Raw genomic sequence first — 12307 nt, 5'->3', positions numbered from 1 at the left:
TGAAATAAATCAGTTGCACAAGGACAGATGCTGTATGATCTCACATGAAATGAGTAAATACCATATTTTTACGCAGGTAACACACACTTTCTGTATTTGTTTGCCAGCCTCGCCCTCCCCCTTTGAGGCATTTTTGTAAACATGCTGTGCTAAATTTTTTTACAGCATTATGTGGAAGAAAATTGGCATGGCAGCACTTGTGAGGGTGACTTGTGGGGGGAGGGCGTAGCTGGCAAACAAACACAGAGGGCTCGTGTTATCTGCGTAAAATTAGGTACATAGAAACCAAAGGTTATTAAATGGCTACCAGAATTGGGAGGGAGGGGAAAAGGAAAGTTTTTGTTTGGGGGCATTGAGTTTATGCTAATGGTGGTGCAGTATTTTGGAAAAAGACAACAATATCGGTAGAACAACATAAAAATGTAATCAATGTCATTGAATTGTAAATGTGGAAGTTGTTGAACTGGTGAATATTTTGGTATGTATGTTTTCACCATAATTAAAAACAAAAAGCAAACAAACAGTTGCCATCGAGACACTGCCAACTCACAGGGACCCCACGTGTGTCAGAATAGAACTGTGCTCCATAGAGTTTTCACTGACTGATTTTTTGGAAGTAGATCACCAGGCATTTCTCTCGAGGCACCTTTGGGTGGACTCAAATGGCCAGCCTTTCTGTTAGCAGCCAAGCACTTTAACTACATCTCCTGGGGGCTTCAAATTTAATATAAGACAGCTGTTTGAAAATAACAAACCTAGAAACATATAGTGTTTATTTATGAACCTACCTTCACTCGCATATTCTAACACTAATTTTTTTTTTTCAGTTGTCATCTATTCCAGGATTAGATGATGTCACATTTGAAGTACCTGCTGTAAGTGTCAATAGTGTCAAAAATGGACCACAGTCTGAAGCCACTTCAGTGCAATCACGGGTAAGTGTTTAAGTTCCAGGAAACATAAGCACATCTTCTTGGTTGCTTGATGGACCCAACCAGCAGATTTGGAAGGAAGGAAGAAAACTAAAAATGTAAAAATTTTAATAGTAAAAATTTAAAATCTTAAGTAAGATAGAAAATGAAGTTTGAAAAAAATTAGCTGTTTTAGTTTGTTATTTTGACAGGGCTTCCTGAAATTAATATTCATAAACTTGATTTATACAGGACTAGGGAAAAGTTAAATATAATTATTTCCTTCAAGTTTATTATGGAAATTTTCCAAGTTCTTGTAAGAAATGTACTTTAAAATATTTTACCATAAAATTTTTGAACATATACAAAAATAGTGCAGTGAACACCCACATACCAATTACCCAGATTCATCAGTTATTAAGATTTGCACAATTGCAAATTGTCCCTACTGAAGTGAATTCCAGACAACATTTCATTTCACCCTTGTATAATTCCGTGAATAGCTCTGAAAAGGCTTGACCTCTTCTTATATAACCACAGTGCCTTTATTATGTACAGTATAATTATCAGTAATTCCTTGGTATCCTCTAGTGGCTTTGGCATCACCTGAGGACTCGTTGGTAATGAGAATCTGAGGCTTCACCCCAGGCCTGTGAGTCAGAGTCTACATTTTAACAAGACCCCTAGGTGATTCATAGGGTCTTGAACTTTGAGAAGTAATGTCCTATTATATACCAGTTCTCTAAAAAGTATCTTTTTACAGCTAATTTGTTTAATTCAGCATCCAAGTAAAGTAAAGGCCATGCTTTACAATTGGTTATCATGTCTTGAGAAGCAAGTGGTTAAAACACTTGGCTGCTAAAAGGCTGGTGGTTCAAACCCACCAGTCACTCTCGGGGAGAAAGATGTGACAGCCTGCCTCCATAGAGATTTACAGCCTTGGAAACCCTGTGGGGTAGTTCTGCTCTGTCCTGTAGGGTCACTATGAGTTGGAATCATCTCCGCAGCAGTGAATTTGGTTTGGGTTTCATTATGTCTTCATGTTCATTTCTGCTTCTGTAGAAATTTGAGTTATTTTTTTTAACCTCAAGAAAATAAAAAAGGCTTCATTGTTTGAGAAGATATTCTAGTGTGTCTCAACGAGGTATTAAAATTCAAATAAAAACAATCACTAAAATGCTGGCCAAACAAAGTAGTACTAAACAAATAACCTTCCTATCTGTGTGGAATTCTGCATTTGTATATAGAGGTACTTTTCACCAGATATTTTCTAGGTTTAATGATGATGAAAATAGCTAACACTTAAAGAGTGCTTACTAAGTCCCAGGCATGATTATAGTTGCTTTTCATAAATTAACTCATATCCTCACAACAGCCCTATGAGGTAAGTACTATACTATTACTCCTACTTTATAGATAGTACGTCAAATGAGGCGTGTTGTTGTGTGCCATGGAGTCGATTCTGACTCATAGCGACCCTATAGGACAGAATAGAACTACCCCATAGGGTTTCCCAGGCTGAAATCTTTGCGGGAGCAGGTCACCAGGTCTTTTCTCCCTTGGAGTGGCTGATGGGTTCCAACTTTTCCGTTATAGCTGAGCACCTAATTATTACACCACCAGGACTTGCCAGAATAAGGTATAAAAAAGTTTAGAATTTGTTTAAAGTCAAACAGTAACTGTAAGAGTGAAAATTTTAACCCATGCAGTCTGGTGCCAATAGTCCTCGCACTTACACACCACACTGCACAAAACACTGCACTTGACAACATTAAACTACACTGTCTTCAGTGCTTGTGTCCAATTTATTAAACATACTGAACATGTGCGGTGCAAGACCCTGTAAGAGGAGCCGTATATTTAGATATAGTATGTATTTTGGGGATGAATTAGATGATTATTTACTTAACAATTAGATATTAGAAAATTTAGTATTCATATAATTAATATAGCAAATTCCACTATGATGGCCGCTGAAGTATATATAATATGTAAGAGGAAATCCAGATGTTGTTGAGAATTTTAACTTTAGAAGATTCTTTCAATTAAATATACAAAAAAAAAAAAATTGCCATCCAGTTGATTCTGACACATAGCAAATCTAAAGGACACCCTTCTTTGAAAACAAGATATCTGTAAAGGATATTAAGAAAGTCTTTGCATTAGTAGTTATTCTTTGTCGGACACTAGTTGTCATAAAATGTTTCTATAAAATTTTTAAGTGATATCTGTCTAGCTTTGAATATTAATTTTCCAGGTGCTCTTATGAATGCCATCTATATGTATTTTAAAACCTAATTTATGCAGTTGTGTTGGCCTTTGCCTATTTAAGGCCCCAAAACATTGATTACCACTAATCACGCTGAATTTCATAACTTGCCTTGCAAATTTAGAATGAACGGGTATATCTCTGGGCAAGCGCTTATGTAAAAACCGTATATTAATTCACTTGGAGGATTGATGAAATCCTGTTGACTTCCCAAGTTTTTATGGTAAAGCTCTTTATTGATTAGCTCAGTGAAAATAACTGTTCAGCGTGTTCTTAATATATAAATCAACATCTTGTTTCTTCTCCATTGTTTATAAATAGGTATATTATCTGTCATTGTTTTGAAATGAACTTAAGTATTTGCTTAACACAGAGTTCCCATTGACGTTACCGTCAATTCAATTATCAGATAAAGGGTAATAATGCACTTTTTAAAAAAAAATTATTTATCACAACCTGTAACCTGTATATGAGTCAAAGACTTAAGGTTTGTATACTGATTTTTCTGCAACTTTAATTCATGGTTCAGATTTTATCATTATTCACAGTAGAGGATCTAATTGTACCGGTTGATACTAATTTGAGAATAAAATGAAGGACAGTTGAGAGATATGATAAAGCATTTAATGGGTTGTAATTAAACCTTGTTGAGGTCTGGTTATAAGGAAGAGTTAACAGTTGAAAGTTGGAAATCCATTAGGCCAGTATATATAACTTGCATTTGCTCCATTGTGCTGTTGTATGAATTTATTGCCCATAAATTTTTTAGTAATGTACTTGGGTCTAGTTTAAACTTTTTTATTTAATTAACAATGTCTTGGACTTTTTGTATTTATGTGTAATATATATATACTCAGTTTTGAAATACTTAATGGTATCATATTAGGAGGAGAAATCTAAAAGATTTTTGCATTTTTATTTGCTTCAGAATTTTTGACATATTTAATTTATATTTGAATTATCTGAGGAAAAATCTTCACAGCTACAATTTGCATTCATATTCTAAAGACTGTGAAGACTTTAAGATATTTCTTGATTTTTCTACATTGCAGTATAGATAATAGACATAATATCGATTTCATTCTGTTAAGGAAATTCCTCCTAATGCTGATACACAGATGTTGAGTGAGATTCACAAATGTATTATGTTATGTATTATAATGTATTATAAGTGCTGAATTCGTTAGAAAAATCAAGTACTGTATACAGACAGCCCTTGATTTGTACTTAAGCAAGGGCACAGTTCCAATATCAACAAGTTTCAGTTAAGACCATACTCTGCAAAATAAGGACTGCTTGTAATACAAAAGCATTTTTATCAAAAAAGACCATTCCTCAGTATTCTTTGTTGTAAGTAGTACTTAGTATTTAATCTTCACCACTCATTGGACAGTGTCACCACTAAGAGTTCCATCTGCAGCTGAAATTTTAAAAAATAGATCATTTTGTTTAGAAATAGGTTTCTCTTCCAAAAATTCTGCAGACATTGCTTTCTAAGAAGTCAGAATAGCCATGCCCACTTAGATTAAGATAATTTAATAAATGAGAGGTTAAGTCTGGTAGATACCTAGGAAATCAGTCATTGCCTGTTAAGTGTAAACTAAATGGTTTGATTAGCTTTATTAAAGGTTTTTTTTAGATAATATGTCCACCTGTAGTTCATGTTTTATACCAGCACTCTGGGGACAAGTAAAGCAGGATTTTAATTTTTTTACTGCCATGAATATATGCGTTTTAAGGAACAAGTAGTGTTGATAGTAAATGTAGCTTCCTCTGAGGTAATATTTAAGCATTTGTAGCTATTTGGAAACATGTATTCCATAATTAAATTATTGGTACTCAAATTTAGAATATGATTTTTTTCTGATATTGAATGCTTTAGAGTTATAAAAAGAAATATCCCTTTTAAGTAACATGATGGACCTCTTTTGTGAATTGTCTGAAGATTTACACATAGTACTCTCTACAGCAGAACAGTGTACAAGACTCTGGACCACGGGAAGGTGAAGTAGCAGCAGAAAATATCTTAACTGTAGCCAAGGATCCAAGATATGCCAGATATCTCAAAATGGTTCAAGTGGTAAGCGAATTTGGTCTGTCTTCTCTGTCTAGCAGCCTCATTTAAAATTCTTAACCCTCGAGGTTTTATTGTTGTTTTTTCAATCTGAGAAAACTGCTAAACTGAGCAACCAAGTTTCTACTCTCTTCTTTCCTGTGCTTAATTTTACCCTAATAAAAAGTAACCAGAAGTCAAATCTTTCTAATTAAAATTGATTTCACATTTCAAATTAACATAGTTTTTGATTTAATATAGATTTATGTGATTTTTTTTTTGCTTTACACAAAGCTATCAATGCAAATCTTGGATGTATCAGAAAGAGGAATGAAAGTGGACTGTTCATTTGGTAAATCGTGTACTTTAACTTAATTCCCATATATAAGCACAAATAAGGAACCCTGATGGCACAGTGGTTAAGGGCTCGGCTGCTAACCAGAAGGTCGGCAGTTCGAATTCACCAGTTGCACTGGATACGCTATAGGGCAGTTCTACTCTGTCCTATAGGGTCTCTGTGAGTTAGAATGTGTTTTTTGTATTTCCATTCTGATGTTCATCAACCAATGATTTGGTTTCTAGAAAGAAGCATAAGTCCCTCGGCTATGTAAAATAATGTGTTTAATACTATATGACATCAGAATTCATATTTTTCCTAAGGAATCATAACATGGCATGATATCAAAAATATTTGCAGTTATCTGTAACAGTAGAAGCTAATTGCTTTTCATTTCTATAGAGTCCTCTTACAGTGATTGAAGGAACTGTATGTCCATTTTTTTCCTATTAATCAAAAAGTTAATACATATATAAAATTCTATTATCAGACAAAACAACTACCAATAATAAAGTAGAACAGATTTGTTTTGCTCTTCATGGCATTGTTTATCACCAGAAAAATTTAAAAACCAATAATCCCTCATAAGCAGAAAGAATGTTGTTGTTGCTGCTGTTAGGTGCTGTTGAGTTGGCTCCAACTTGCAGTGACCCTGTGTATAACAGAACAAAACTTTACCGGGTCCTGTGCCATCCTCACAATCGTGGCTGTGTTTGAGCCCATTGTTGCAGCCCCTGTGTCAGTCCATCTCATTGAGGGTCTCCCTCTTTTTCGCTGACCTTCTAGTTTATCAAGCATGGTGTCCTTCTCCAGAGATTGGTCTCTCCTGATAACATGTCCAAAGTAAACGGGACAAAGTCTCATCCTCGCTCTAAGGAACGTTTTGGCTGTACTTCTTGCAAGACAGATTTGTTCGTTCTTGTGGCAGTCCGTGGTATATTCAGTATTCTTCACCAACACTGTAATTCAAATGGATCAATTCTTCTTTCTTTTTCATTGTCCAGCTTTCACATGCATATGAAGTGATCAAAAATACCATGGCTTGGGTCAGGTGCACCTTATTCACCAGAGTGACATCTGTGATTTTTGAGATTCTAAAGAGGTCTTTTGTAGCATGTTTATCTAATGCAGTATGTCCTTTGATGATTTCTTGACTGCTGCTTCTGTGGGCATTCATTGTTGATCCAAGTAAAATGAAATTCTTAAAAACTTCAATATTTTCTCCATTTGTCATGATGTTGCTTATTGGCCCATTTTTGAAGATTTTTGTTTGCTTTATGTTGAAGTATAATCCATATTCAAGGCTGAAGTTTTTTTTTTTCTTCATCAGGAAGTGCTTCAATTTTTCTTCAAGTTCAACAAGCAAGATTCTGACATCTGCATATTGCAGGTTATTAATAAACCTTCTTCCTATTTTGATGCTGTGTTCTTCATATAGGCCAGCTTCCTGAATTATGTGCGCAGTTTACAGATTGAATAAGTATGGTGAAAGGATACATCCTTGACACACACCTCTTCTGATATTAAGCCATGCAGTACCCCCTTGTTCTGTTCAAACAACTGGCTCTAGATCTATATATGGGTTCTCTTGATCCCAATTAAGTGTTCTGGAATTCCCATTCTTCGCAATGTTATCCATAATTTGTTATGGCCCACACAGTCTAATGCTTTTGCATATTCAAGAAAACACAGGTAACCATCATTCTGGTATTCTCTGCTTTTGACTAATACACCATCTGACATAATGATATCCCTTGTTCCATGTCCTCTTCTGAATCTGGCATGAATTTCTGGCAGTTCCCTGTCAATGTATGGCAGCTATCTTCAGCAAATTTTATTTGTATGTGATATTAATGATATTGTTTAAGAATTTCCACATTCTGTTGGATCACCTTTCTTTGGAATGGGCATGGATATGGATCTCATCTAATCAGTTGGCCAGGTAGCTGTCTTCCAAATTTCTTTGCATACATGAATGAGTGTTTCCAGCATTGCATCCATTTGTTGAAACATCTCAATTGATATTCCATCAGTTCCTGGAGCCTTATTTTTCACCAATGCCTTCAGTGCAACTTGGACTTCTTCCTTCAGTATCATCGGTTCTTGATCATATGCTTCTCCTGAAATGGTTGAACATTGACCAGTTCTTTTTGGTACAGTGATTCTGTGTATTCTTTCTATCTTCATTTGATGTTTCCTGCGTCATTCAACATTTTGCCCATAGAATCCTTTAATATTTCAACTTGAGGCTTGAGTTTTTTCTTCAGTTCGTTCTGAGTGTGTTCTTCCCTTTTGATTTTCTAACTGCAGATCTTTGCACATTTCATTGTAATACTTTCTCTTGGCTCATTTAAAGACTAAGGAGCCCTGGTGGTACAATGGTTAAGCGCTCGGCTGCTAACTGAAAGATTGTCAGTTTGAACCCATCAGCTTTTCTGTGGGAGAAAAGACTGGGCGATCGGTTCCCGTAAAGACTACAGTTTGGGAAACGATATGTGACAGTTCTCGTCTGTCCTATAGGGTCTCTATGAGTCAGAATCTACTCCGCGGCATACAACAACAATATTTAAAAACTACAGTGGTGCCTGTGGAGATGAGAAAATATATTCATTTTCCATAGCTGTCAGAAATTGACTTGTCATTTTCAAAATTCTTGGATTGACAGCATCCTAGGCATTAAGCTCAGAAAAAAATAAATCAGACTGGGTGGGGCCAAGTGGCTAACTAGCCAGAAGCTTGTGCTGAACGCTCTTGCAACAAAGACCCAAAAAAAATGAATTGATTACATATATGACAACCTACGAACCCTGAGCAGTGGAGAGGCAGTTTTTGGAGGTCTGATACCACTCCACCTATTAAACAGAGCCCTCACCTACCCACAGCAGGGAGCTGAGGACTGAGGCTCCATCCATGCCACCTAGTCACCCGCGAAAGGGGTGTTAGGATAGTGGTGCCTACCAGTCTTTACAGGTATAAGCGTTGGGTGCCTCACGTACAGCTGCAGAGCCCACACACCAGAGCACTCTAGAGAACAGAGACACTCCTTCCTCACTGACACGTGGGGGAAGCCTGTCAGCACCCTGCCCTCCTCAGAGTGTGACCCCCTGCCACTACCAGAAACCAGTGCATACAGCCATCACCGCTACTCCTCTAAGAAAGTAGGTGAGACCCTACACCACACACTAGCTGACCAACTATCAGGACACCTGAGCTGAATCTATTCAAGAATAGTGAATGGACTCATAGGCTCATATACCTGGTAACAGTTCTAACCATCTGGTAACAGGACATTAGTGCTTCAAAAGCTCCAATAATCAAGTTAGTGCACTCTAGTAGCCTATCTGGGTATATTGAAACAAAACAAAGCAAGAAGATTGGATACAGTGAGCAAACATAAAATGAATTATTACAATAACTTATAGGTGGCTTGGAGACAGCAGTTGATATCAAACCACATAAAGAAGCAGACCGTGATTGCTTCTACAGACTACCAAAACAGAGAATCAAAGTCTCTCCCAGATGAAGATGTATTCCTGGAATTGCCAGATATAGAATACAATGGACTGATATACAGAATGCTTTAAGACGTTAGGAACAAAATCAGGCAATGTACAGAAAAAGCCAAGGAACACACAGAAAAAGCAGTTGAAGAAATTGAAAAGATTATTCAAGAAAATAATGAAAAATTTAATAAGCTGCAAGAATCCATAGAGAGACAGCATTCAGAAATTCAAAAGACTTAACAATAAAATTACAGAATTAGACAACTCAATAGAAAGTCAGAGGAGCAATATTGAGGAATTGGAATGCAGAATTGGGGAGATGGAAGATAAGGCACTTGACACCAATATATTTGAAGAATAACCAGGTAAAAGAATTTTTAAAAAATGAAGAAACCCTAAGAATCATGTGGGACTGTATCAAGAAGAATAACTTGCAAGTGATTGGAATTTCAGAACAGGAAGGGATAGCAGAAAATACAGAGACAGTTGCTGAAGATTTGTTGGCAGAAAACTTCCCTGACATCGTGAAAGATGAAAGGATATCTATCCAAGATGCTCATCGAACACCATACAAGGTAGATCCCAAAAGGAAGTCATCAAGACATATTGTCATCAAACATGCCAAAACCAAAGATAAAGAGAAAATTTTAAGAGCAGCCAGGGATAAGCGAAAAGTCACCTTCAAAGAAGAATCAATAAGAGTAAGTTCAAACTACTCAGCAGAAACCATGCAGGCAAGAAGGCAATGAGATGACATATATAGAGCATTGAAGGAGAAAAACTGCCAGCCAAGAATCATATATCCAGCAAAACTGTCTTTCAGATATGAAGCTGAAATTAAGTCATTTACAGATAATCACAAGCTTAGAGCGTTTGCAAAAACCAAACCAAGACTACAAGAAATACTAAAGGGAATTCTCTGCTTAGAAAATAAATAATGTCAGATATCAGCACAACACTAGGGCACAGAGCATCCTGATATCAACTTAGATGGGGAAATCACAAAAATGAAATAAGATAAAAATTAAAAAAAAAAAAAACACTCAAAACAGGGAATCACCAATGTCATCACGTAAAAGATGACAATAATCAATAAAGAGGGACTAAATACAGTACACATAGACCTTCCATGTGGAGAGGAAATCAAGACAATATAGGGAGATACAGGTTAGGTTTATACTTAGAAAAATAGGGGTAAATATTAAGGTAACCACAAAGAAGACTAACAATCCCATACTTCAAAACAAAAACCAAGATAAATATAAGACTCAGCAAAAACAAATTCAGCTGCAGTGAAAAAGAGGAACACACAATTTACAAAGAAAAACTTCTCAGCACAAAAAAGTAAGTGGAAAAATGAAACCGTCAACAACACACAAAAAAGGCATCCAGAGGACAGCACTAAACTCATACCTATCTGTAATTACACTGAATGTAAATGGATTAAGTGCACCAATAAAGAGACAGAGAGTTGCACATTGGATAAAAAAACATAATCTAGGTATATGCTGCCTACAAGAGACACATCTTAGACTTGGAGACACAAACAAACTAAAACTCAAAGGATGGAAAAAATATATCAAGCAGACAATCTAAAACGAGCAGGAGTGGCAATATTAATTTCTGACAAAATAGACTTTAAAGTAAAATCCTCCACAAAGGATAAGGAAGAACACTATATAATGAATAAAGGGACAATTTACCAGGAAGGTATAACCATACTAAATATTTATGCACCCAGTGACAGGGCTACAAGATACATAAAACAAACACTAACAGCACTGAAAAGTGAAATAGACAGCTCCACAATTATAGTAGGGAACTTCAAAACACCATTTTCGGTGAAGGACAGGACATCTAGTAACAAGCTCAATAAAGACATGAAGGACAGGACATCTAGTAACAAGTTCAATAAAGACATAGAAGATATAAATGCCACAGTTAACCAACTTGACCTCATAGACATATAAAGAACACTTCACCCAACAGCTGCAAAGTATACTTTCTTTTCTAGTGCACATGGAACATTCTCTAGAATAGACCACATGTTAGGTCATAAAGGAAGCCTTTGCAAAATCCCAAACGTTGAAATATTACAAAGCATCTTTTCAGACCATATGGCCATAAAAGTAGAAATCCGTAACAGAAAAAGCATGGAAAAGAAATCAGATACTTAGAAACTGAACAATACCCTGCTCCAAAAAGACTGGATTAAGGAACACATGAAGGATGGAATAAAGAAATTCATAGAATGGAATGAGAATGAAAACACTTCCTATCAGAACCTTAGGGACACAGAGAAAGCAGTGCTCAGAGGTCAATTTATATCGATAAATGCACACATCCAAAAAGAAGAAAGGGCCAAAATCAAAGAACTGCCCCTACAAAGTGAACAAATAGAAAGAGAGCAACAAAAGAAACCCTCAGACACCAGAAGAAAGCAAATAATAAAAATTAGAGCAGAATTAAATGAATTAGAACAGAAAAACAATTGAAAGAATTAACAAGACCAAAAGCTGGTTCTTTGAAAAAATTAACAAAATTGATAAACCATTGGCCAGACTGACAAAAGAAAAACAGGAAAGGAAACAGATAACCTGAATAAGAAATGAGATGGACCATATCACACCAGACCCAACTGAAATTAAAAGAATCATATCAGATTACTATAAAAAATTATACTCTAACAAATTTGAAAACCTAGAAGAAATGGATGAATTCCTAGAAACACACCACCTACCTAAACGAACACAGAGGTAGAACAACTAAATAGACCCATAACAAGAGATTGAAGAGGTAAGCAAAAAAAAAAAAAAAACCAAACCCAGTGCCTTTGAGTCGATTCCGACAAAACTCCCAACAAAAAAACGCCCTGGCCCAGACGGCTTCACTGCAGATTTCTACCAAACTTTTTTTTTTTTTTTCAGAGAAGAATTAAGACCATTACCACTACAGGTATTTCAGAGCATAGAAAAGGACGGAATACTCCCAAACTTGTTCTATGAATCCAGCATATCCCTGATACCAAAACCAGGTAGCGACACCACGAAAAAAGAAAATTATAGACCTATATCCTTCATGAATTTAGATGCAGAAATCCTCAACAAAATTCTAGCCAATAGAATTCAACAATATATCAAAAAACAATTCACCATGACCAAGTGGGATTCATACCAGGTATGCAGGGATGGTTCAACATTAGAAAAACAATTAATGTAATCTACCATATAAATA

At 35.9% G+C, this 12307-nt stretch overlaps 1 protein-coding gene across 5 annotated transcripts in view; it reads left to right on the top strand.

Moving 5' to 3' along the window:
• WASHC3 (WASH complex subunit 3) overlaps positions 1–12307 on the top strand; it is a 58731-nt gene that overhangs the window by 14864 nt on the left and 31560 nt on the right. For 2 of the 5 annotated variants that reach the window (XM_049884200.1, XM_049884196.1), the window contains 3 exons: positions 828–935; positions 5150–5260; positions 6901–6960. In XM_049884200.1, the coding sequence (XP_049740157.1) occupies positions 828–935; positions 5150–5260; positions 6901–6960 (279 nt within the window). The remainder of the gene's footprint in view (positions 1–827; positions 936–5149; positions 5261–6900; positions 6961–12307) is intronic. The other 3 variants (XM_049884197.1, XM_049884199.1, XM_049884198.1) reach the window with 3 other exon arrangements.

The sequence above is a fragment of the Elephas maximus genome, chromosome 4, assembly GCF_024166365.1.
Source record: "Elephas maximus indicus isolate mEleMax1 chromosome 4, mEleMax1 primary haplotype, whole genome shotgun sequence".
NCBI classification, from domain to species: Eukaryota; Metazoa; Chordata; class Mammalia; order Proboscidea; family Elephantidae; genus Elephas; species Elephas maximus.
This window is presented reverse-complemented; position numbering and strand designations above follow the sequence as displayed.